The 25,778-nt window shown below is 40.7% G+C and overlaps 1 protein-coding gene across 4 annotated transcripts in view; it reads right to left on the reverse strand.

Annotated features, from left to right (window-relative positions):
* Window positions 1–2,697: 2,697 nt before the first annotated feature.
* Window positions 2,698–25,778, reverse strand: part of LOC102938622 (syndecan binding protein) — a 31,689-nt gene continuing 8,608 nt past the window's right edge. For 2 of the 4 annotated variants that reach the window (XM_037892574.2, XM_043539590.1), the window contains exons 2-9: window positions 23,324–23,390; window positions 20,931–21,009; window positions 12,359–12,468; window positions 11,805–11,969; window positions 7,574–7,749; window positions 5,679–5,850; window positions 4,886–4,977; window positions 2,698–3,488 (exon numbers count right to left, since the gene is read on the reverse strand). In XM_037892574.2, the coding sequence (XP_037748502.1) occupies window positions 3,434–3,488; window positions 4,886–4,977; window positions 5,679–5,850; window positions 7,574–7,749; window positions 11,805–11,969; window positions 12,359–12,468; window positions 20,931–21,009; window positions 23,324–23,374 (900 nt within the window). In that variant the 5' untranslated portion in view covers window positions 23,375–23,390 and the 3' untranslated portion in view covers window positions 2,698–3,433. The remainder of the gene's footprint in view (window positions 3,489–4,885; window positions 4,978–5,678; window positions 5,851–7,573; window positions 7,750–11,804; window positions 11,970–12,358; window positions 12,469–20,930; window positions 21,010–23,323; window positions 23,391–25,778) is intronic. The other 2 variants (XM_037892575.2, XM_043539591.1) reach the window with 1 other exon arrangement.

Genomic DNA, 25,778 nt, shown 5'->3' on the forward strand with positions numbered 1-25,778 from the left:
GGGGTGTATCTTCCACCCCACCAGGGAAGTACTCAGCCCTGAGGCTGCACTTGGGCTATGTACATTCTAAGGCCAGATGAGCCTGGGACCTCAAGTCTCAATCCCTGCTCATCTGAGGAGTAAGGGTACAGCAGACTGTACATCATGGAGGTGAGTAGGCTTCACCCAAACAGCATCAGCTATGGGTGTCAGATACCAGCATAGTCTATACTGCAGCTGGGAGCAAGCTTCCCACCTCAGCTAGATAGACTTGTACCAACAGGCTTGAGCTAGCAGTATGGACATTGCATGAGAATGCTTGAGAGCCCATGCTGCAATGACATCACCACTATTTTTAGCATACTAGCTCAAGCCCTGCACCCATGAGTCTGGTCTAGGAGATTTACCTCCAGCTACAGCACAGCCTGATGGGAAGTGGCTCAGGCCTCACCACAGTCCCAGTAGAGGACTTTGAGTGCTTGCAGGACAAGAAAATGGACTATTTAACTGAACAATACCCCCTCTCCCAGAATCTTGCCTAAGGCAGTGCTATTGCTTGACAGCAGGGGGAGTCAATCCCACAAGGATGTACAGAGACAGTTTGAAGAACAATGGGGGCATAAATGCCATCCCTTCCCTGTTGCAAACCTACACAGGGAATTTGAATGAAGCACTACTGCCTAGGCCACCTAACTCCCCCTTTTAGACTTCCTTTCACACCCATACACACTCAGCTGTGGGTACAGATGAAGCCTCCTAGATCCTGATGCTCCCCCAGAGCTAATGGCCTCACTCACATCTCAACCCAAGTGGGAGTCTCAAGGTAGCTATTCAGCCCCTATCTCTGCAGTGGCATCTGAGCACCAGGAGGCATTCAGAGAACATGCCTACATGGTGGCAGCTAGCCTAGCGCTTAGGAAAAGCACCTGGGATATGGAAGACCTAGGTTTGAAATCCCTTCTGATTTAGCCTACCTTCTGAGCAGAAACCATAAAGGGCTGTGCCTAACTCTCTTTGAGGGGTAAGGCTTAGGTCCCCCTCCTTCCCTCAGCATTTCCTACTAACTAGCTTGGTTTGCTGGCATCTGGGAGTTAGGCTCTTTGTCTCAATGACTTGGCCACAAAGGCATTTAGGTGCCTAAGTCCCACAGGAAATCAATGCCATGGCTGGGAACCTGACTCCCTTTCCACTGCCTCTTTCCTGTCAGGCTGACTCCTAGAATAATTATGGCATGCATCTGCTTCTCTTTAGGAAGGGAGGTATTTTTTTTCCCTTCATGAGCAGCAACAACTTGATTGAGCCTGAACTGCTATGGCTTTTATTAAAGAGTGGGAATTTAGCACATTCTCCTTCAACAGTCCCCTAAATCAGCACCAACCCTTTGCCCCCCCCCAAAAAAATTGATCAATAAGTTCACTGCAACAGTGATGATTTGCAGCTTGCAAACAACCTGAAATAACTGAATAGTTTGATTGGTGAGGCCTGAGAAACTTAAACCACCCATCACGGAAGTCAATTACACCCACACAGACATTCCCTCCTCTCAAACAGATCACAAGGGAGTTGACTCTGATAAAATCAGATGACTTGCTTGAAAGCTTTCCTTCCCACCATTTTTCAGAAAGCAAGTTTAGTGTGAAAGACCAGTAGGTTCTTGACAGGGAGAGTGCACAATTAGCTGTATGTACTAGAACAATCACATAAATGACCCAACCTCAAAATAGGCAAAGACTTCTGTACTGGAATTGGTTTAGGAGCAGCTCACCCTCTAAAAACTTTAGCTTAGAAGATTTAGGAAGCAATGGTCAACCCAATGCTCAAATAGTTGGTATCCTGGTGTAGGAGCACAAAGCAGGACAAAATCTGTGCCAATCATTGGCCTATGGCATCATCTGGCTCCATTTCATTAGTAAATATGGGAAGTGGGGCACTATCCCTCATGCAAGTATGAAAAACGTTATTTCAGCATGCATTAAACCTCCATTTCAAACTGTGAGAAGAATGTAATGTTTGTAGTTGCCTAGATTTTCTGTTAAAAACACTTAAAATTAGAAGTAATTTCACTAATTACACTTTCTGCTGAATGCCTTTTATTTACTTATTTCTAAATGTTTTTCCCCTATTGCTATGTCAGACCCCCAAAGAAACAGGACAAGCTAACTCCATAAAGGGGAAAGAATGAAATTGACACCACACCCACCCACCCAACAAATACAGGATACTCTTTATAATACTTTTGTTCTGTAAATATTCAACTTACATCAATTAGTTGTTATTTGCAACAGTAGGTAATGTGTATGTTTAAGTTAACAGTGTCCCTTTAAGTCTAAAAAGCTCTGGGACTGTTTCAAACCAAGACTGCTGCTAGCCAAAACCATTTACAGGAAAGGGAAACCATTTCTACACTAACCCATTGGAGCTGCTTATAATGTACAGCTATTTGAATTGTAACATTTAACATAGGGGAGATTTAGACTCCCACTGAACTACCAATAAAAAGAACCAACTCTTCCTTGAACGAATGCTTCAATTTTTCAGATGCCGACCAGGAACAGCATTTTGCAAAGTATCAATTTTAATTTTATTCGGATATACTTCCTGGTTAACACTTACCTTAAACTCAGTTTGCTTGAACAGTTATTAATCAACAAAGTCACTCTGCAGTTTTAAAATGTTCATCCTACATCTTAAAAAAATATCCAAAGTTTTGCAATCTTATTTGGTTATTCCTGAACTTTATTTTTAAACATGTTTAAGGATACAGAATTTAAGCATATTAGAGTTACAATTTGTATAATAAGAGTAGTAAAAAGTTGAGTTTAACAATCGATTTTTATCTATATACTTTACCCTTTAAAGCACTTCTTTAAGGTTTAATGCCAATATTAGCTAAACTTGGTTTTCAAGTGACTTTTTTGCCAACAAGATTACTTGAACAAAAAGTACACTACCACTAAGATAGTCAATTTTCTAAATATACTGTTCTAAATATATGGTTACAAAGAGAAGGCAATAAAAATACTTATTCATCCAAAAAAGAACATACAAAGAGCAGCAATATGTTCTAGATCATGGATAACTGATATTATCACTTGCAGAAGAAACACTTATTAGTTTCCTTTTGTTGCAATGGCTTATAACCATAGAAACAGTAGTAAATTAGAGTAGCATGATCCTACAGCAAAAGAGATCAGCAGAACTTTGTTGAAAATTTCACATTTGTAAAAATCAGCATTAGGCTACAAACAAGTCTTACGGTTGCATGAATAAACAAGATAACATGTTGAATGGTAACATTCCCAGCCATGATATATAATGTAAATGCTCAATGCAGCATATCTCCTCTTGGACTCAAGAAATGCTCATGTGCAGAATCCAGAAGTTGCTGAGTATAATAGCCCAAGATTAGCTGAGTTCTCATTACATATGCATATACAATACAATGGCTTTACATTTAGACCTCAGGGATTGTATGGTCCATCAGACTTTTCATGATGCCAGAAGCCATCCTGGGGGAAGGGGGAAAAAAAAGTCCTTTACTAAATTTAAAAAAACTTCAAACCCTTACTTTGTTATTAAAAATAATGCAAAGAAAGAAACCAGAGAATACCTGACACTAAGTTTTAAATCAAAGCATTTTGTCTTACTAGATTAACAGCAAAACATTGCAGCAAATGATATAGAAAACTAGCAGGTAACCATGCTGTTGGCATTTTATTCTACCTTGTACTTTATGAAAGAAAACAGAATATTCTAATTACCTTGTGTATGGGTGCAGAACTGGGAGGTGTATTCTGCCTGATGTTAACTACAGAGAAACTGCTGAGTGTAGCAGCTAAAGATAACTTTTTTCCATCCTCAACTTTGAAAGCAATATGTTTTTGTCACACTGCAACCAGAAGAGGTGCTCAGGTAGTGGCAAAGGCTTAAAGCACAAATGAAGATGGCAAAAATGTCTCAGTTTTACACAGAGAACAGTGGAGTCCTAGTCCATCTTTAACAGAAGCTGGACTAGTTTTAGTGCATCACCATGGTCTAACAGGGGTGGGCAAACTTTTTGGCCTGAGGGCCATATCTGGGTATGAAAATTGGGGTCAGGGTGTGGGCAGCAAACCACTGAAGTATTTGAGATTTCAAATACACTGCTATATTCAAAAATCCATTAGAACTCTGAAATATTATTTGGCTAAATTTCAAAGAGGGCTTTGAAAAACGTTAATGAAGCAGAAAGTTACATATTACTGATTTTTTTTTTTTTGTATATGAGATGTAGGAGACATCTTTCAATCTGACTGGAATAACAGGATTAAAAAGCATGATTTCCCAGTCCCAAAAGACTCCATTTCAGGTTTACAATTGTTTGAAGTAAAAAGGTATTCCATTTCTGTAATCAGCTACTCTAACATTACACATGAACTCTGCCCAAGTCACAACAGGACTGAAATGAAATACAAATCTTGTTCTACAATAATCCGAGATCTAGTCTAAACTGTGGGAATTTTGTATGTTACACACTTCCCCCATAAAGCTATTCCAGTGCCCTAATTCCTTGCCACTAACTTCTTCTGTAACAGTTTACTCTGTTTTGTTTGCAGAAAACAAGTTTTCAAACTTTTGTCTTAAAAGGATACCATAGTCATCCCCCACAAATTCAGATTAAATCATGTTAGTGAACTGAAACACATATTACAGCAACGCCCTTAGCATAAATGGGCATGCCTGATGCCAGATTTGGCATTTTCTTGACTCAAACACACAAAATGTATTTGTGTTTGAGAGTTAAAATTTACCCTAGAACCAAAGGAGTAATCGTCCATTGGAATATTGTTTCCACAACACTTAAGAAGCAGATTCGTGCAACTAATTAGCTATATTTAAAAAATGAAATCAAAGTTTTCTTGCTTACCTCTTAATTATATGTTCAAAGATATATGAAGGCATGATAGTAATTGTCACAACATTCCCAGCTGTTGCCAATATGTCTGCAATTTGGGAGTCCTGTTAATGAAATACAAATGAACAAAACCTCATGATCTGAATTCCTGAAATCCTTCTGCATATAGCTACGGACTATAAACAGGGCAAAAAGAACCTTTTCAAAATGTCTGCAAGGAAACACTAAGGGAAGATATCTAATGTAGACTAGGACCAAACAATAGCTGTTAGCATCATTAAAAGATCCCTGGTCTTGGAATACAAAGGTCAGCATGTACCCAGACACAAGGAGGACACCCTGGACAGGAAGCCATAAATTTACAGGGCAATCACTCCCAATGTTGATACTGGCAAGGGAACATCTAGCAAGCTGTACCTCATGTCTCCAGACGGAGCAGGAAAAGAAATACCACGCACACATTTCTTAGAGAAATGATACTAAAACAGAGTTTAAGAAAGTTGATGACAAAAACCTAAGGATAAAGCTAGGTAAGAGCCTAACTCTTAATAGCCATTTCTATCTGCTAAGACACACAGAAAACTGGAATAATCAGACAGACCACCTTCGGATATTGAGATGTTAAAATTTTGCTGAGCATTCTTGATTACATTGACTGGTAAAAAGTCACATCAATAAGTGTTCAGAATGACACTCTCTCATACCATACTTGTGATCTTCTAAAAGCCCCACTCCCCTCTCAGAAGAGTGCGAAGATAGGACTATTGTTATGCTGAATTTGTTTTTGTAAAGCACATTACTTTACCTTCAGTCCAATTACATTCTGGCCATTAATTTCACACATGTTGTGATCTGTAAGAAGACCATTTCTAGCAGCAGAACTGTCTTTTACTATTGAGGTTACTTTTCCATTTTTGAATATGAAGCCAACATGACCTGTGCTGTCCTTATGCATAGTAAGAGTTCGTTCAAAAGGCCTGTAAGAAATATGTTCACAACATATTATTGTACTATATTCACTAAGTATTCAACATATACTGAACAATTCCACAAGAGATTATAGAGTTACTACTAAACACTAACAGCTCTGCAAGTTTATCCCATAATATATTATAACATTTACAATATCTTTGACCTACAAGTATTCTTTTTGTCTGAAATGTCTGTTCTCAATATTGGTACTATCCACCTTTCTAGCTAAAATATTTATAAAATTATACAGATTAAGATACAGTACGTTCCCAGAAGTCAGTTTTGATTATTCAATTTTATGAGTAATTGCCATTTCAGTTTCAAGTTATGATTCTAACACACACACAGTTCACTTCAGCGTTGAAAGAGACTATGGTATTTTAGGTGACTAATGTACTCTACACACCCATACTTTCAACTATATGCTGAAAGTGGCTTGATATAACCAGCTACTTCACTTAATATTTTAAGCTTATTTTTCCACTCAGGCTATAATCATTGTTCATTGGCTTTTTACCTATATTCCCCTATGCCACAGGAAATACGTTAAGTGTCCCACCCTCTTTAACATATGTACATTTACATTTTAAATTACGCGTTCTTGTAGAATGGATTGGTCAGCAAGTGTTACAAGAGAACTAAAATAGCATTGGCATATATAGTAATAACATTGGTCAGATCACTGATCTCCTTTTTGAAGGCCTAATACTTGCCCACATACAAACTTGCACTGGTGTGTTTTTAAATCAGTTTAAGTTAACAAGTGCAAATGTGTATGCAGACACTTATTTCAGTTTAACTAACAATGTCAAAAACACACCTCTAATTAAACTTGCACAAGTCTGTATTGCTAAAGACCTTGGTTTAAAGCAGGGGTGGGCAACCTTTTTGGCCCGAGGGCCACATCGGGGTTGCAAAACTATATGGAGGGCCAGTTAGGGAAGGCTGTGTCTCCCCAAACAGTCTGGCCCCCACTCCCCATCCGCCCCCTCCCACTTCCTGCACTCTGACTGCCCCCCTCAGAACCCCCCACCCATCCAACCGCACCCCCCCAGGACCCCACCCCCTATCCAACAGCCACTTCTCCCAGTCCCCTGACTGCCCCAACCCCTATCCACACCTCCACCCCCTGACAGGCCCCCTGGACTCCCACACCTATCCAGACCCCCCTGTTCCCTGACTACCTCCCCGAACCTCTGCCCCACCCGACTGCCCCCTGGAACCCCCACTCCCTTACCATGCCAGAGCCAGCCATGCCCCCATGCTACCCAGCAGGAGCAGCGGGCCAGAGTGCTGGCGGCACAGCGCGCTGAGGCTGCAAGGAAGGAGGACCGCGGGGGAGGGGCCGGGGGCTAGCCCCTTAAGATATATGTATACTTTTTCTCTATTCAAAAGAGGCCTAGACAGAAGTAGCAAAAACCTAAGCAGAATTGCATTGGCGGAGTTTGAGAGAAACTCTGCATAATACCTGCCTGAGACAAAGTTAGCAGCCCTTGCTAATGCCAACAGTCTTAATTTAACAGATTTACTCATGAAATATTAGACAAGAAAAGGAAGCTTCTGAACTACTTAGACTGTAAGCTCTTTGGGGCAGGGATAGTCTTTGTTATGTGTGTTTGGTGCTTAAACACAGAAGAATCCCACGCCTGGACGAGGGGCTCATGGTGCTACTGCAATACAAATAAATAATAATGAACAATCACTTTCCTTTACACTTGATAGTTTTACCTGTCACGAATTATCATCGAAATTCTCTCCCCTGAAGCCTGCTTGAGAACTTTATGGGATTTCTCAGAGCTCCATCCTGCACAGTTTTCACCATTAATTTGCAGAACTTGGTCCCCAAACCTCAGACCAGCTAAAGATGCTGGAGAGTTGGCTTGTACTAACTGGACAAATATACCCTAAATGGAATGATAAAAATTGATTATTCTTCAATATTAACAGTCAGAAAAAGTTCCCAGTGCCTATTTTATACATAACATAAAGTATACATAAGCAGCAAGCAGAAGATGAGTTGAACAACTACGCCTTTTGAAAATAAAGATACTACAGGAGATGAATAGGCAATTTTTTTTAATACATACAAAGGTGACCTACAAAAGCTAAAAGGCTTATTAATCCTTTTATGATACAATGAAGGCCTGAAATCTTGCTTTTCATTTTTAAAAATGAAGTATTACCACCACAGAACTATCAGGAAGACTAGTCTTCACATCCCCTGATTTTACTGCAGGATCTCTTGTTGTCTCAAAGCACGTTTATTGTGAGCTTTAAAGACTTACATTAAAGTGGTGAAGGATGGTGAATCTTTAGCAATGGATTTTACGTATCTCAAATGCTAGTCTGAGATAAACAGGTGTTAACACAGTTGACTGAAAATCCCTTCTTCTCTCAACTACTCAGCTTTGATTCCTGTGAGGTTATTTAGTAGTGCTTCAGTCATCATGGACCCTGTCTACAGTTAAAAAGCTAAACTAGCAATGCTGGGAGCCCTAATGTAGTTGGGGTTGTGCCTGCAATTATGGTTAACACCACCATGTTGATTAGATTTGCTCCCACTTCACTTTCATGAAAGGGTGCTGAAAGCTAAACCCCACCAGTGCTGGGGCACACAACACCTGTTCAGCTTAACCAGTGTTGACAATAGTGGGATGTTTCCGAAATGCAGACAAAGCCTTAGGGTCTCCCAAGGTAGACCACACCAGAATTTCTATTTTAAAAAAAAAGCTGTAAGATAGTTATACCTTGGACACAAGCCCAGTTTCTCCTGATTTTGCAGGTCACTTAAGAATGTGACAAGTTTCACAGCTAGGAACAGTCAGTCAGAAACCACAATGGAGGAGAGACTGGCTGCAGAGAAGTTAAAATGATTTCTTTGCACATTTGGTAACCACAAAGGAGAACAAGAAAAGCATACTTTGGTGTTACTCTTTATAGATAGGTTTCAGAGTAGCAGCTGTGTTACTCTGTATCCGCAAAAAGAACAGGAGGACTTGTGGCACCTTAGAGACTAGTTTATTTGAGCATAAGCTTTTGTGGGCTAAAACCCACTTCATTGGATGCATGCAGTGGAAAATACAGTAGGAAGATAGACAGATATACGCACACAGAGAATATGAAACAATGGGTGTTCTCATACACACTATAATGAGAGTGATCAGTTAAGGTGAGCTATTACCAGCAGGAGAGAAAAAAAAACCTTTCGTAGTGATAATCAAGATGGGCCATTTCCAGCAGATGACAAGAACGTGTGAGGAACAGTAGGGGGGCGAAAAATAAACATGGGGAAATAGTTCTACTTTGTGTAATGACACATCTACTCCCAGTCTTTATTCAAGCCTAAGTTAATGGTGTCCAGTTTGCAAATTAATTCCAATTCAGCTGTCTCTCGCTGGAGTCTAGCAAATACTCACCAGCAACCACACACCACACAACACTAATCCAGGAACCTATCCTTGCAACAAAGCCCATTGCCAACTGTGCCCACATATCTATTCAGGGGACACCATCATAGGACCTAATCACATCAGCCACCCTACCAGAGGCTCGTTCACCTGCACATCTACCAATGTGATATGTGCCAGCAATGCCCCTCTGCCATGTACACTGGCCAAACCGGACACTCTCTACGTAAAAGAATAAATGGACACAAATCAGGCGTCAAGAATTACAACATTCAAAAACCAGTCGGAGAACACTTCAATCTCCCTGGTCACTCAATTACAGACCTAAAAGTCGCAATATTACAACAAAAAAACTTCAGAAACAGACTTCAGCGAAAGACTGCTGAACTGGAATTAATTTGCAAACTGGACACCATTAAATTAGGCTTGAATAAAGACTGGGAGTGGATGTGTCAATACACAAAGTAGAACTATTTCCCCATGTTTATTTTTCCCCCCCCTACTGTTCCTCACACGTTCTTGCCATTTGCTGGAAATGGCCCATCTTGATTATCACTACAAAAGGTTTTTCCTCTCTCTCCTGCTGGTAATAGCTCACCTTAACTGATCACTCTCATTACATTGTGTATGATAACACCCATTGTTTCATGTTCTCTGGGTCTCTGTGTCTTCCTACTGTATTTTCCACTGCATGCATCTGATGAAGTGGGTTTTAGCCCACGAAAGCTTCCGCTCAAATAAATGTTAGTCTAAGGTGCCACAAGTATTCCTGTTCTTTAGAGATAGTATAGGCCAAATCAGAGCTTCACTTTCCCTAACGTTCCCCATTAGTAGTATATTGTCTTAATCTAAAGGTGATGCAGGCACTCTTACAGTGGTTAACAGCACAATGAGAAATTAAATTGCAATGTGTTACCCAGCTAAAGTTTATGAATGAAGACTAAAGCTACTGAGCTAGTGACCAAAATGCCATTTAACAAGTACTATAGCAGATAGCTGAAAGGTGTCCAATATCTGTGATGCTGCACCCCATATTCTTCAGTGATATTAGGATATTATAGCATAATTACGATGCATTTTGTACAAAAGCAGTCTTGAGAGGTGTCGTTGGAAAAGTTACGATTTGCTGAATATGATTCGTATGCACGTATCATTTTTGTATCTAAAATTAAGAATACTATGTATCTGTATTTCAATTGTGCTTACTTTGGGTGACACCCACAACTAGCCTTTCAGGCACAACAATGAAGAAACCAGACGGGGCTGATGGCCCATCATCAAAGACAATGGACTGTGGAATAGCTTAACTTTCCTGTGGGCATTTTGGCCAGCCTGTAAACAATAGCTGCTATAACAATGCAAGGGCATGTGACCAGACCATATGTCTCTAGACTCCATCTTGGATGTCAGTATTTTTCCACAAACCAGTTTGGAAACCATGTTTTGAAACAAAGGGTTCTTGCCATATGCTAAAACTATATAAGGCAGGGGAGTGACATCATCCATGCTTCTTCCCTCCCCACACAAGACGAGTCCTGGAAACACCCGAGGAACAAAGACTGAACTGGGGGAAGTGCTGGACCCAGGCTAAAGAGATTTCTAGCCTGTATATGAAACAACTGGGCATACCAAGCTGCAAAGCAAGTGTAACTTGTGCCTTAAGACTCTATAGCCCACTTATATCATCTGTCCGCATGAGATATTAATTCAAATCCTATCTTTCGAGTATGTTAAGCTTAGTTTGCATTTTTGTTTATTTACTAGGTAATCTGCTTTGTTTGCTATCACTTAAAATAACTTAATCTATTTTTTATAGTTAATAAACGTTTATGTTTTAATCTAAATCAGTGAGTTTCGAGTGAAGTGCATGGGAATCTTAGCTCAGAGGGGCTGTTGCATTTCCTCTCCACATTGAACTGGAGGTGAACTGGATAATAAATTCATACTGGGTTGGGGTTTGGACCAGGGCAGAACAGTAACTGGTGGTTATTTTGGCTGTAGCCTCTCTATTGTTGGTTCACATGCAGTGGCTGGTCAGGGAACTGCAGCTGTGAGTTGTCCCTACCACCAGCATTCACACAGGAAGTGTAAGACTGGGAGCATGTCTGCACCTTGTCACAGCAGCATAGTGTGAGAGGGAGCACAGGCTGGTGGGTCAGAGGGCTCAGTGGTACCCCAGTTCCAGGTGGTACCCCAGTGGGGAACCTGTCACAACCTGTACTTTTTATATAAAAAGGTGCGATGTGTAAACTTGGGTACTAAACGTACGAGTAGTACATAATGCTAGTTGCTTCTATATATTTATATAAAAGTAAATCATTAGGTAGTACTTAAGTTTAGATCTCTAATCTATTAGTATATTTTGAAAGTGTTAACAGAAGACAAAAACAGCAGCTATAGATAAAAAGACAGAAGAAACATTATGCACCAGACAGAAGTTTACCCCATTTTGTATTAAACTTCACACTCCCATACAATTTCACTTTTCATTACGACAGGATTCAGTTACTGATCTACAGAAGCAAGACAGATTTAAGTTTCCATATACTTACATTGTCTATAGATTTAAGACGAAGTCCAATTTTTCCATCCTGATCTTTACACACAATTACTTCACGGATGCCTTGTTTAATTTCTGCTCTGCGAATTCCAACATCATTTCCAGTTACTGGAGCCACCATGTAATTCACAGTGGAAGGTCTTGTTACCAGTTGCTGCTGATTAAAAACCACATCATATCAAACTACTTAGAACAGCAACTTGTGTAGACATCTGAACAAGACAGGTCAGTCAAAATGAAATCACATTTTCACACAAATGAAATTTTAGGATGTCTTACTTCTAGTTATTTTGGGGGCAATAAAATTGTTAAAGGTTCAGTAAAAATTTCTTTATACAAAGTTCTTACTGAAAGGTAAGCTCTAGAGATGGAATGACTTAGCACCTTAAGATCATTAATCCATCACTGATTAACTATGGTAATTACCAGAAGTATAATCCACTAAATAGAATATGTGGAGTCCTATTTTTAAAAGCAAGGTATTTTGTTAATAAATACCCTGTCTCTGTATTTTCTAAAGATCAGGTTTACTTGAATGGTACCTACCCCCTGAGATTGTGTATCTGCAACCATTGGCAAATTTCTCTGTACCTCTTCTTCATTAAGACTTAGGCCCATGTACTGAGCAAGTTCTGGGTATAGCCTGGGATAGAGGCCTATTGAAAGAAAAAAATGCAAAGTAAATGATCCACTATTTATAATATAGAAAATACTTAGTATTTTAGTGAATAAACATTTACTGATTTACTAGAAGAACACTGTAGATTATGTTCCTATATGTTATTTGTCTGTTCCAGTACTTTACTTCAAGGTCAGCTGCATCAATAGCAACAAACTTTGCCTCTGAAAGCACACGCAATATCATCCATTAGAACAGTACTGCTATTTTGTCACCCATCTTAAGATACTTGACTACTACTACATTTTACATAAAGCACTCCACTGTTGAGGTAATTTTTAGCCTTTTTTTAATCCTAGTAGAATCTATGTCATGCCATTTTTAGTTTCCAGTAATTCATGAAAACAAGGGTGAAGGGATTTGTCACCACAGACATGAGGTGAAAAAGCACTTAAAAGCTAGACTGTGCTCTGGAAATCTCTGAGCAGAAGGCATGCGCTTCAGTCTCCCCAGGCCTTGGGGGGGGGGGGGGGGTCCATTTCCCTTTCACCCCATTCCCAGGACTGTATGAGGGACTCTGCATTGGGAGGGACCCAATCTGGATGGGCATATACATGTTGCAAGGGAGCAAAGCATCAGATCAGTAGTTCTCGCAGAGACTCAGAGACTGCACACAGACTGTCCTTGCTTTTTGCTGATCCCCAGGCACCTGTAGAATTTTGGAAGGCAAGAGGCCATAGCCATATCCTGTCAACAAGGGAAAGAAGAATAACCCTAACGGAATTCCCTCCCACTGTACCTCTTTCCACAGGTTTTTACCAGAAGCATGCCCAATGTGACCCTCAGTTATTTCAACTTTCTGGGGTGGCTATACTGAATATGAGTAAGCAAAGGTTAGAAAAGCATGAACTATTCATTCTCTTCAATACCTATTTGTTTTAGCAATTAGTTGATGCATAAGTGAAGACTGAAAAGGATAATCTGTCCTGAACAATAGTAATTATCAGATTTTAACTGACTGTGGTATCAATTTCCCTAGGAAAACAAGATATTTTGATTACTTAAAATATTTTAAGTATAAATTCAGTATTTTAAATTACTGATGAGACTATTAAGTACCCCGACACCGTGTAGTACCAGCAAGTTAATGGCGCTATGAAAACCTTCTGAATTTCCTATCTTGCAAGTTCAAAAATGCTGACTGTTACATAAAGGATTTTGCATTTAAAGCTACTGTGCATTTGCTTTTCATTGTACAGTGTTTTAAGTATTTCACTGTACCTAGTGATGAATATATTTTTGCTTTCAATAGTATCAGCTGACAGTAAACATCTTGACACTTTGCTCTAACACAATTCACTTCTTACAGCTATATGAAACTAAGGCACACAATTCACTTTATAAGACCGTGTTCGGCCAAATCATACTTCCATGGGGGGAAAAAAGCCCGTAGAAGGGCCAGAAAGCTGTTAGATGCTAGTCAGTTTCTGTGCAATAGCAACATCAAGGGAGCAGAAGGTGCTGTCCCATAGAACAAACATGGCAAAAATTGGAAGTAGTCATTGTTTTATTACAACAGGAAGAAAGTCAGTTTTGTTGAAAGGAAGTGGTATAAAAATATTTTAATACTGAGTTGGTAGGTCACTGGAAATTTCAGAAAAGCCAGGAAGATGTTTTTTAAAAACAAAAAGAACTGTTCAAAGACATTTAACACTTAATAGTTTAAAGCCATAAAACTTTACTCAACTATGATGGAGAAAAAGCCATTTTTTTAAAGAATAGTTCTGGTCAATAACAGTGCAGTTGGGTGACAAAAAATCCCACCAAAAAACAAACTTAATTATAGTGGAGCAGCAGCACCTCTATAACTAAAGGTTGCTTCGCAATATCTGTTTAAAGGTTACCTTTCTTAAATTCTCTAAAACTGACATGCTTAGTAGGATTTCTATGAAATTTAGCATGCCTTGGGAGGGTGTAGAGCAGGGCTGGTGAACCAAATGGAGTCACTGAGCCCAGGGTGCCAGAAATATAAATTCCCCACACAAAAAAATGCAATATTTTAAAAAGTTTCTAGGTGGGATTTTTTTTTGCCCAGAGCTAAAGAACGCGGGTCAAAAATAGTCTCACTCTGTCAAATCTTATCCAAGATAGTGCATGGCACCCATGAAATCTCAGGGGGGGAACGACCCAAACTGAGAACAGTAATAAGAAAATGCACCGATACCGAAAAAGTACTAGGTTTCCATTACTGCCATTTTATAATCTTTGAAGCTCCACTCTTGCAAGTACTCTCAAATTGAAACATTTAACTGGATTGCTCTGAAATTCGGTGTGCTTCATGGGGCACAGAATAGCATTAGGTGATACAAATTTGGGGTCATATGACCAAGGGATTCCTGCAATACACGCCCCCCCCTCCCCCAGGTTTCCTTTTGCTGCCTTGTACTGTTAACCTGAGAGGTGCTAAGGATGGGATTAATCAACAGAGCTCTGGATGGCTGTAAACTCTCACCCTTCAGTTAACAAAACTGAGGATAAATTAATCACACACCCTCCACCTAAGTACAAAAGTAGTTTTGGACTGAATAGCTGGAGGCTGCTATAATCTAAGCCCTGGTCTACACTAGGACTTTAGGTCGAATTTAGCAGCGTTAAATCGATGTAAACCTGCACCCGTCCACACGATGAAGCCCTTTTTTTCCCAACTTAAAGGGCTCTTAAAATCGATTTCCTTACTCCACCCCTGACAAGTGGATTAGCACTTAAATCGGCCTTGCCGGGTCGAATTTGGGGTACTGTGGACATAATTCGACGGTATTGGCCTCCGGGGCCTATCCCAGAGTGCTCCATTGTGACCGCTCTGGACAGCGCTCTCAACTCAGATGCACTGGCCAGGTAGACAGGAAAAGAACCACGAACTTCTGAATCTCATTTCCGGAGACTGCGGGAACCGTGGGATAGCTACCCACAGTGCAACACTCCGGAAGTTGACACTTGCCTCGGTGCTGTGGAAGCACTCCGCCGAGTTAATGCACTTAGAGCATTTTCTGTGGGGGGACACACACTCGAATATATAAAAATGATTTCTAAAAAAACGACTTCTATAAATTTGACCTAATTTCATAGTGTAGACATACCTTAAGAGTCATGGATGGCAATTTTATTTTGGGGATAATGTAATCAGTCACTGAGGGAAAAAATTAGACATGTGAATGCTTCCTGGGAGAGTAGGCATATCAGGGAGGGGAGCAAGAGAGGGGAAAAGGGGCTGGGGCTGCAGCAAAGAGATGAGGGTTACGTGGATGGATGGCACCTGCAGCTCTGCCAGTACATCCCAATTGAGCCCTGTGCGCTACCAATACTGCCAGTGCACCCCAATTTGGATGAAATGCTGTAGGTGACAGTGAACAGGTTGTAGAAAGGAGACAAGGTGCATCTGCATTTCAGGAACAGTGGGGTGGACATAGAAAAGGTGTGTGTTAACAGGGCATACTGGGGCACTGCTGAAAGAGAGCAGAGTTAAGGTTGAATGGGCAATCTTAACTCTGCATTTCCTGGTTTTCAGAAGTTTGAGTTTTGCTAAACTCAATGTTCGGCAAGGGAACAACATACCACCAAGCAAACTTAATGCTGCATTAGAATATTTTTTGCCATTGAATCTTATAGTGATTAGTTCTTCACAAACTTGGGATCCATGCGGACATCATCATCTTGAAGTCAGAATCTTTGAATAGCAGTTTCAGAAGCATCCTTGTGCATCCCCACCAGAGGCTGAAAGGCCAGAGTGTCTACAACCCACCCTTAGTTCTCTTTACCTGGGATTTTGAATTGGCAAGTGAATGACAAAGGTTTGTGGGATCTATGTGGACAACAACCCATTCTCAAAGAAGCATAATTACTTTAAGGTAAGTAAACTGTTTTTCCTTTAAGTGTGTGTGTGCACGTGTGAATTGCATTCTAGTCTAGGTGACTAATAAGCTGACATGCCAAACCTGTTGGGGGGTCGGGGGAGGAGAGGAAATGCAGAAACTGGCTTGTTTTTGGCTTAATTGACTTGTGAGTTGATTATTGGCTTGTAGCTTTTTTTTTTTTTGATTGGCTCCTAGCAAGCAGGGGAAATGGGGGTGGAGGGGAAGCAGGAGCAAGAAAGTCAGCGGTACATAGTGGGCACATCACAGTTCCAGGGCAATCTAGTCATATAGAGTGTTGCATGGCAGGGCGATCTAGTGATATAGAGTGTTGGGGTTCTTAGGGATTAGCTTGTTTTAGCATTGTTTTGAAATGGGATTAGCTTGATTTTTGGCTTATTGTGAAAATCGGGGTGCTTATTTTACCACAACTGTGCTAATAAGCAGTATGGAAGATGGGACTGAGGAATCTTAACTGCCACTAACAGTCCCCTATCAAATTTTGCATCTGATCTCATAGCCAGGAGAAGGGCAGTGTTTAACAAAAGTAAGGGGACTACCACAATTAGCTGCCTTGCAAATTTCAGATATGGTGATGTGTCCACAGCATGCACAAAATGCAGCTTGTGCAGTAGTGGAGTGAGCTTTGGCATTTGAAGGAAGCGGTGTATCAGTCACATTACAGCAGATTGAAATACATGCATAATTCTTTTTTATATTCTCTGGGAGACAATGGCTTGATCATTAGGAGTACCAGAGATGGCAAGAAAAAGATGGGAAGTCTGTATAAAAGGCTTTGTCTTATGATGAAGATACAACAAGATCTTTGAAACATCCAGGATATAGAATTTCTTCTTTCCTGAAGAACAATGGGGTTTTCGAAAGAAAACAGGTAAATTAACTAATTCAAAATGAGAGTGACAAGTCTGGGAATAAATTTGCGATGAGGTCTTTACACCAATTTATCTCTGTGGAACATTGTGTGAGAAGGGTCAGCCTTACAAGACTGGAGTTTGGTCATCCTTCCGCCTGACATAATGCTGACTAAAAAGGCTATCTTGAGGGTAACGTAGTGCAAAGAGGCTTAAAGGGGGGCTTGTAAGGACAGTGTGGAATCTTAATATTGGAAACAGTTATCTAACTGCTGGGTAAGTATGGAGTAACTCCTTTAGTGAAAAATGAACATGATGGTATGGGGGGGGGGGGAGCGGGGGGCCAGAAGAGACGGACGGACATGAGAACACTGCAAGGTGGCTTTTGATAGAACTGAACAAAAAAGTCCAGTGCTTTACGTAACGAATATAGTATAGGGTTTTTTGTTTGTTGGTTTGTTTTTTAGGGCATTTTTCCCTTTTGTCCGGAGATGGTCCAGGTGCACATACAATGCATCTGTGATCAATGTCTTCGTAGGAGGAGCAGAGAAGGGACTCTCTGAATATTTTTGGGGTCTAATGACCCATTCAGTGCCAATAAAATGTGTCCTGACACTTCAGTCACATGCTCATTTGATGTCCTGTAAGGTAATACACCCAGCTTTAATCAGCCTTTTAATGGACCCAGGTGAAGTCTGACTAATAGTGTCACATAAAAGCAAGGTGATGTGGGCTAAAAGTTTGAGGCAGTTTTCTTACTGTAGTTGACATTCATCTTATGAAGAGAAAAATCTGCCTCTGGCAATATATGTTTTTGCTGGTTTGGAGTCCACTACAACTCTTGGTTTGGAGTCCACTACAGCTCTTATAAACTATCATTTATGATAGATTGAGAGAGAATTTTTCATAAGTTATCACGAGGCCCAGCTAGCTGAACAAGACAACGTAGTTCAAGGCTATGTCATCTCCTTAGATCAGCCAATCATCTGGTTATGGGTAGATGTGAATGCCCTGTTTTCTTGGATGTGCCACCACTACAGCGAGGCATTTTATAAAGCCTCAGTGCTATAGAGAGACTGAATAGCAAAACCTTGGATGGGCCCTACTGTGAACCTACTGTGCACCAGGGGATGGCAATATAGAAGAATGTGTCTTCGAGGATGACAGCCAACCAACCAGTTTTGAGCATGAAGGGACAGGATGATGGAGGCAAGATACCATTTCTTCCTTTAGATAATTTTCATTAAAGGTCCCCGAAGGACAAGAAAGGGGATGGGTAGGGGTTAACGACTGAAACTGGATGGAACAGCTACAGGAGGTAACAGACAGATGGGTATTGGAAGTGATGTCCCAAGTCGAATGGGAGAACGAAAGCCAGTATCTACAAGACAGAGTTTGGAGATGGCTTTTGAGTGACTTTAGTGTGGTTCTCTACCTTCATATCAAACCTGCTTTTCTGGAAGCAGCTGTAGACTGCTCAACAAACAAGGAAGATTCTCTTGGACAAGAGAATCTCAGCTTCTCCCTTGTTAGGTACTCAGAAGACCACTGTTGAGAGAAGGCAAGATGTCTTCGGCCTCGATTGACATCCTAGTATCTGAAGGTCTTACAATTTGGGGCTGAGGTGTAGATGCCCCCCAAAAACTGTGTGGGTCTGGAATCCTATAGGGAGTGTAGTGATTCATCCGTGTACAAGTTAAATAAATCTGTGCTTTCAAATGACACATCCTCAATCGCATTTCACTGAACGCCAGAGACTTGCAGCAATGAAGCAATGGGCAGCCGCCACAGCAGCCACAGATCAAGCTGTGTCTTATTTATCTATTGCTGACTGTACATGTTTTAGCCACAAGTCCTCTTCAACTATGCCTTTCAATTCCCCACTCAAATCTCAGAGGAGTTTAGCTAGATGGAGAATACCTGACCCCATGTGAGATATTTTGCATTTAAGCCCTGATGATTAGCAACTCATAGTTCCAGTGATCCTGAAAAATAGGCTTTTCTCCAAAATAAATCTCATTTCTTTTGTCTTTTAGAATGTTCTTAAATTGCTTGGTCTTTTCATGAACCACATTAATCATCAAACCCAATGTTGGATAGATACAGAACTGTTCAAACTCCTTTTGGGGTAACCGATGTTTCTTTTCTGCTGTCTTAGCCAGAAGAGGCAGCGTGGCTGGTGCCTGTCACAGAGTCTTTGCTGGATCTAATAGGCCCTCATTAATTGCGGTCCCAGCAAAAACAGAAGAATGTAGAATACCAAAGAGCTTGTGAGATTTTTTCTTCTATCTTGAGAGTCTCAGCAATGAGGAAGAGCAGCTCCAGCCGTGCTCTAAAGTCATCGAATCATTCTGATACATGATTAGAAGGGAAAGCCTCATTCGGAGAAGCTGAAGATGAGGTGTGTTGCTCAGGGGGTACGAATGCCCATTCCTCTTCTGCCAGCTGCTGCTGTTCTTTCCTGTCTGTAGATAAAGATCAAGACCCTCTATACTTCCTTCTATATCATTTAAGAAGGATCAGCCCCTGGATGCAGGTCCCTGGTATGCCTATAGGGCTAAGGCAGAGCATTACATTGGTAAGGCTTGTTCTGATAGGGTTGACCAGGCCATTGCCCTGCCAGACAGGAAGACACTGGGGCTCTAAAATGGAGTCCCTGGTCTGCAGAGAGAAACCTTTGCCTGACCGGTCAGAAAAAGGTTCCCTGCTGGATACTGGAGAAGTAGTACGTACTGGAGACGAAGAACATACATCTTCTAGAGGCAGGACCAATCTTCAAGACAACCTCAGTACTGGGAGATCAGAAATAATGCAGTACTGAATGTAAACAGGGGTGCTAAGGGTGGTGCTGGGACATAATTATCTCCTTCAACATTGAATCAGGTGGTACATTTAAGGCCTCCATTGACAAGGCCGATGTTCATGCTGATGTTTACTAGTTACCAGTATTTTCAGGTATGGGTACCAAATGTGACTTCAGTTCAACGGCCACTGCTAGTCAAAGATTTTTGACCTGAGGAGCATGAGGTTCATGCAAAATTAGATGGGATCCATGTGGTCACATACTCTAAGAAGAAACATGTTTTTATCATGAAAAGTGGCAAGTCAGTTTGTATCAGTCTTTAACACCTTTCCAAACACACGGATCTTAAAATATCAGCAGGAACTTCATGCAGAAACTTCACACTGTCACAATTCCACTGTCCTGGCTTCTCCCCAGTATTAGAGATAGGATTCCTGTCCTGTCCCAAAAATCCCCCCTCATTTTATGATTGTGTATGCAGGGACGAAAAATATGCGAAGATAATGCTGACAGTCCTCAAACTTGCAAATCTCCCATGGATTTCAAGGGGGATAATGGCACAAAGAGCCACTAACTCCCCAGCTTCAGAACTGTAATCACTTGAAAGAGGTATCCACAGTGAAGGGAAAGGATGAAAATATAGGTATTTTCCATACAACTCCCTCTAATTTCCTTTCCTTTCCACACAACTCCCTCTAATTACTTCATTTTTAAAAAAATTCTGCAGCCTACCACCCAAATATTTGCATTTCCAGAGGACACAGTTTGACCCTTAAAGAATTATTTTGTTCTCCTATACAGTACAGTTTGACTGTACTTCAAGCTCCCCTCCAAAAGAGTGTTTGTTTACAAAATTTCAGGATTTTACATTTTTTTTTTTCAAAACATCAACTTTTTGTACAGTACATAAACTTACTTCCATCTTGAGGGATGGGAGTGGAGGCTTCAGACAAAATTGCTGGATTGGAAGGGTTTGAAGAAAAGGCAGTCTGGGCCTAACAGGAAAAAGGAATTCACATGCATCATTCTGTACAAGAGAGACTATTAGATAGTTATTATGTAGTTGCAAGGTCAAATGTTCAGGTTTTTAGAAAGTACAGCTTGTTACATTAAAAAGCCAAAACTTCAGAACTCATTCTTGGATCTGAACACTAATTCATATAAATGGAGTCTTTTTCAATGGTGTTAAAAATTGCTTAATTAAATTAAATATCACTTGTCAAAGGAGCTTACGGCTGTGACTTTCTACAGGGAAAAAGCAAGGGCAACAGCACAAAGAGGTAGTACCTTATAAAGAAAGAGGGTTGGTAAATTAACTAAGTGTACTTACTAAAACAGACTCAGAATTTAAGATATTTACACTAAACTTCTCATCCAGAATACATGATGAGAAATCTACACTAATATACTAAGAAATTTAAGTTGTTCTGAAATGGCACTGTTTAAATGTAATATGAAATTTATAAAACTTCAGCAATTGCAAATACCTAAAATATTTTCTTTTAGTTCAGTAATTCATAAGCACCTTCAGAGTCTAGATGTGTCAAACTCATCCTATCACACCTACCTCTTCTTGTGCGACCCACAGGGATTAATTGTGAATCAAAGCTAAAATGTCAACAATCCTTTAAGATTAACAGCTCCTATTCAGAGAAGCAGTGAACCTTCTAATTAGATTTGTATACAGAACTCAAAGAAGTGGGTTATTACAAGAGAGGACACAATGCTTACAGCAAATGCCCCCCAAAAATACTCTATTTATAAATTAGTATTTGCTAGTCACTGGAAGAGAGTAAATGATAAGCTTGTGTGTAATGCTACATATTTCCTTCCTTTTCAGTCTCCCCATCTTTCTGTAGTTTTAGAGAACACACATGTTTTCTACGCCTCTGAATGCAAGCCAGGTACTACTGACCATTTAAAAATTACCTTTAATCATAGAATCAGTTGCCACAGTTCATGGTTATCTGACATTTTACAATAGAATTAAAAGAACACAGGCATCAACAGTGTAATGCCTTATGATTTAACAACCTAGTTCAACACATTGGTCAAATTAACCAACAATTTAAGAAAATAAAGCCATCACTAATAATGCCTTCTCTGGAAAGCTGTGGATTAGAAGTCAAACGCAAGTTGCACTTGAAAATAAGTCTGAACAATAAATGAAGACAATTGTAATGGTTAAATATGACAAGCCATCTGGGGGTTAGTTTCCAGTTTAACTATTCCTGTTCAAATCTGTCCTTTTAATCTATACTCACTGGCTGAGACTAGAAAATTTGTGCTTTTTTCTTCAAATGAAATTATTGAAAGGGAGGGAAGGTCTCAAATCTCAACTACTACAAAAAGCTTTAATATGTATCCACACTTGACTTGGTTGTGACACCAATCACTAACACTGGTAATACAAACGAAAAAACATGTTCAAACACAGATGCCTCTAAGACAACCAGGTTACTGCATAGCTCAACTTCTAGAGTGGACAGGCCCTTATAAAGGCTGGTTAGCAGGATTTAAACTTAAAACTTTACATCAGACCACATGCTGGAGCACCAAATAGTTTAATCTTTATCACTGAGTAGCAGCAGTGAAACTGGAGTGGTCCAAACCTAGAACATTAAGATCAATTAACTGTCCCCAAAAAACACATATTTGTTCAACACAGTATTCCGGGATGCAGACTGTGCTTTGAGATCAAAATTTGAAGTGGGGTTGGAAATAACTTGACAGTACTTATATTCAAGGGGTTATTTTCTTTTTATTACGCACACTCTAAGTGAGACGTGCAAAGTGTGTATACTGACCTGTCTAGCACATCTGAATAAAAGGATTAATTTTGTTCTAGAAAGAGAGGCAGCTTTTAATCAGCATTTTGTTACTCAACGGTTTACTGTATGATCTAACTTTTATTTGCTGCAGCCTTTATCATTAAAATAAAATGTACCTCTGTTATCTTTAAATTGTCATTTTGATATACGCAGAGAAGTTGCTATCAACTTTGAAATACCGGCAAACAAACAACTATTTGGTTAAAAAAAGCATAAGTGTTCCATACGGATAACATAAGATTTACACTGAAATATTTGTAAGAGCAAGCTCTGCTAATTTAAGTATTAATATCCAATCCATCCAAATAGGTGGCAAAGTACAAAAAAATAAAGACTTTATAGTAACTAAGTATTAAATGTAGTACCCACACATTTAACATGAGAAACTTGTTTTAGATATGAAAATCTAATTATTAATTGAACTGTTCATTTTTAACTAGAACTCATCTCAAAAAGAAGTCTATATATTTCAACATACCTGAATTACCTTATCCACTTTCAGATCTTCCAGAGAAGGATAGAGAGACATTTTTGTGCAATTTCCACTAAAGAAAAATAAGAACATTATTTTAATAATCAAGTTATTTTACTCCCAAACAATATAAAATGCCAAGTAAAGTTTGGAAGTTGGCTATGTTAAAAGCTCCTGTCCAGAAAAGTGAATTTCTATGAGCAAACAAGAGTAAATCATGTTATAGAAGAAAGATGAAACCCTTATTTGATCTGTAGTCTAAAGTCTTGCTTAATGTTAAACAAAAAACTTCAGGATAGACTGATGCACAGGACATTACTGCATTACTATCATCATCATCATCAGACTTCTATTCTACCCACCAAAGAACCTCCAAATGTTCAATTTTACTGAAAGATAGATCTGGAATGTAAACAGAATTTCTAATGGAGATAACTGTGTTCCAAAAGAAATATTTTATTCTATAAAGGTGGATTTCTAGGAAGCCAAGATTCATAGAATCACAGGTTTAGATGGGGCCACAAGGGTCATCTAGTCTAACCCCCTGCTAAAATGCAGGGTTTTGTGTGTCTAAATCAGGGGCCTCAAACACGCAGCTCGTGGGATTATTTTTTGCGGCCCGCCAGCTCCCCGCAGCCCCCCAGCGTTTACCTAGAGCGGCTCCGGCCTGGTCCGGCACGCACCGGGGGCAAGGGCAAGATCCCCACCTGCCTGCCCTGTCCCCGCGCCACTCTGGGAAGCGGCCGGGACTTGGGGGATGGGGGGCACAGGGGTCTGTGTGTTGCCCTGTCCATACCTCCAGGTACCTCCCTCAAAGCTCCCACTGGCCACAGTTCCCCGTTCCCGGCCAATAGGAGCTTCGGGGGAGGTGCCTGGAGGCGCAGCCCCCGGTGCATGCCAGGCTGGAGCCCGCCCCCAGAACCCTTCCTGCAGCCAAACCCCCTGCCGCACCCCCCCTGCCCATAGCCCCCTGCCGCACCCCGTGCCCCTCCTGCACCCGGACCCCCTGCCCTGAGCCCCCTGCCGCACCACTCCTGCATCTGAACCCCCTGCTGCACCCCTCCTGCACCACGACCCCCTGCCCTGAGCCTCCTGCTGCACCCTACACCCCTCCTGAGGGCAGGGAGGGGGTGGAGTTGAGTGGGAAGAGGTGGGGCAGGGCCTCATGGAAGGGGTGGAGTGGGGGTGGGGCAGTGGGGGGAGGGTGTCAGTGATGCAGCCCTCAGGCCAATGTACTAGTCCTCATGTGGCCCTCGTGGTCATTTGAGTTTGAGACCCCTGGTCTAAATCATCCAAGACATACAGCTAATCCAGCCTCTTTCTGAAAACCTCCAGCAAAGGAGATTCCATGACTTCCCTAGGCAGTTTGTTCCACTGTCCTACTGTTCTTCCAGTTAGGCAGTTTTTCCTGAGATTTAATGTAAATCTGCTGTGCTGTAGTTTGAACCCATTGCCTCTTGTCCTGCCCTCTACTGCAAGAGAGAACAATCATTCTCCATCTGTTTTATGGCAGCCTTTCCAGTATTTGAAAACTGCTATCATGTCCCCCCTTAATCTCTTTTCAAAACTAAACGTACCCAGTTCCTTCAGGCTTTGCTCATATGGCTTGCATTCCATCCCTTTGATCATCTTTGTTGCTCAGCTCTGGAATCTTTCCAGTTTCTCTATATCATGACCAAAATTGAACACAGTAGTCCAGCTGAGGTCTAACCAGCACCAAGTAAAGTGGTACTATCACCTCCTGTGACTTGAGTGCTATGCCTCTGGTAATGCAACCCAAAATTGCATTCTCTTTTATTTGCAACAGCACCACATTGTTTACTCATGTTAAGGTTGCGATCCAACACAACTCCCAGATCCTTCTCAGCAGTGCTGCTGCCGACAAGCCAGTTATTCCTCATTCTCTATTTGTGCATTTGGTTTTTCTTCCCTAAGTGTAGCACCTTAGATGTGTCTTTATTGAATTTCATTTTGTCTATAGCCCAGTTCTCCAATTGAAGACCCCTTTGAATTTTAGTTCTATCCTCCAAAGTGTTTGCAACCCCCCACCTCCTCCCAGCTTTGTATTATCTGCAAATTTAACCAGTATGCTTTCTATTCCTACATCCAGGTCATTAAAAAAGAGGTTAAGTAACACTGGACTGAGAACAGATTCCTGTGAACCCCACTTGAGACCTCCTTCCAATTTGACATTCTATTAACAGTCACTCTTTTTTTGCAGTTATTTAACCAATTATGTATCCACTTAATGGTAGTTCTACTGAGCCCACACTTCTCCAGCTTACTTATGAGAATGTCAGATGGGACTGTGTCAAAAGCCTTGCTAAAGTCCAGGTGTATTATGTCCACTGCATTCCCTCTATCCACCAAACCAATTACTTCGTTAAAGAAGGAAATCAAGTTGATTTGGTATGACTTGCTTTTAGTAAATCCATACTGGCTGCTAGTGATCACCCCTTCA

Source organism: Chelonia mydas, chromosome 2, assembly GCF_015237465.2.
Source record: "Chelonia mydas isolate rCheMyd1 chromosome 2, rCheMyd1.pri.v2, whole genome shotgun sequence".
In the NCBI taxonomy this organism is placed as follows: domain Eukaryota; kingdom Metazoa; phylum Chordata; order Testudines; family Cheloniidae; genus Chelonia; species Chelonia mydas.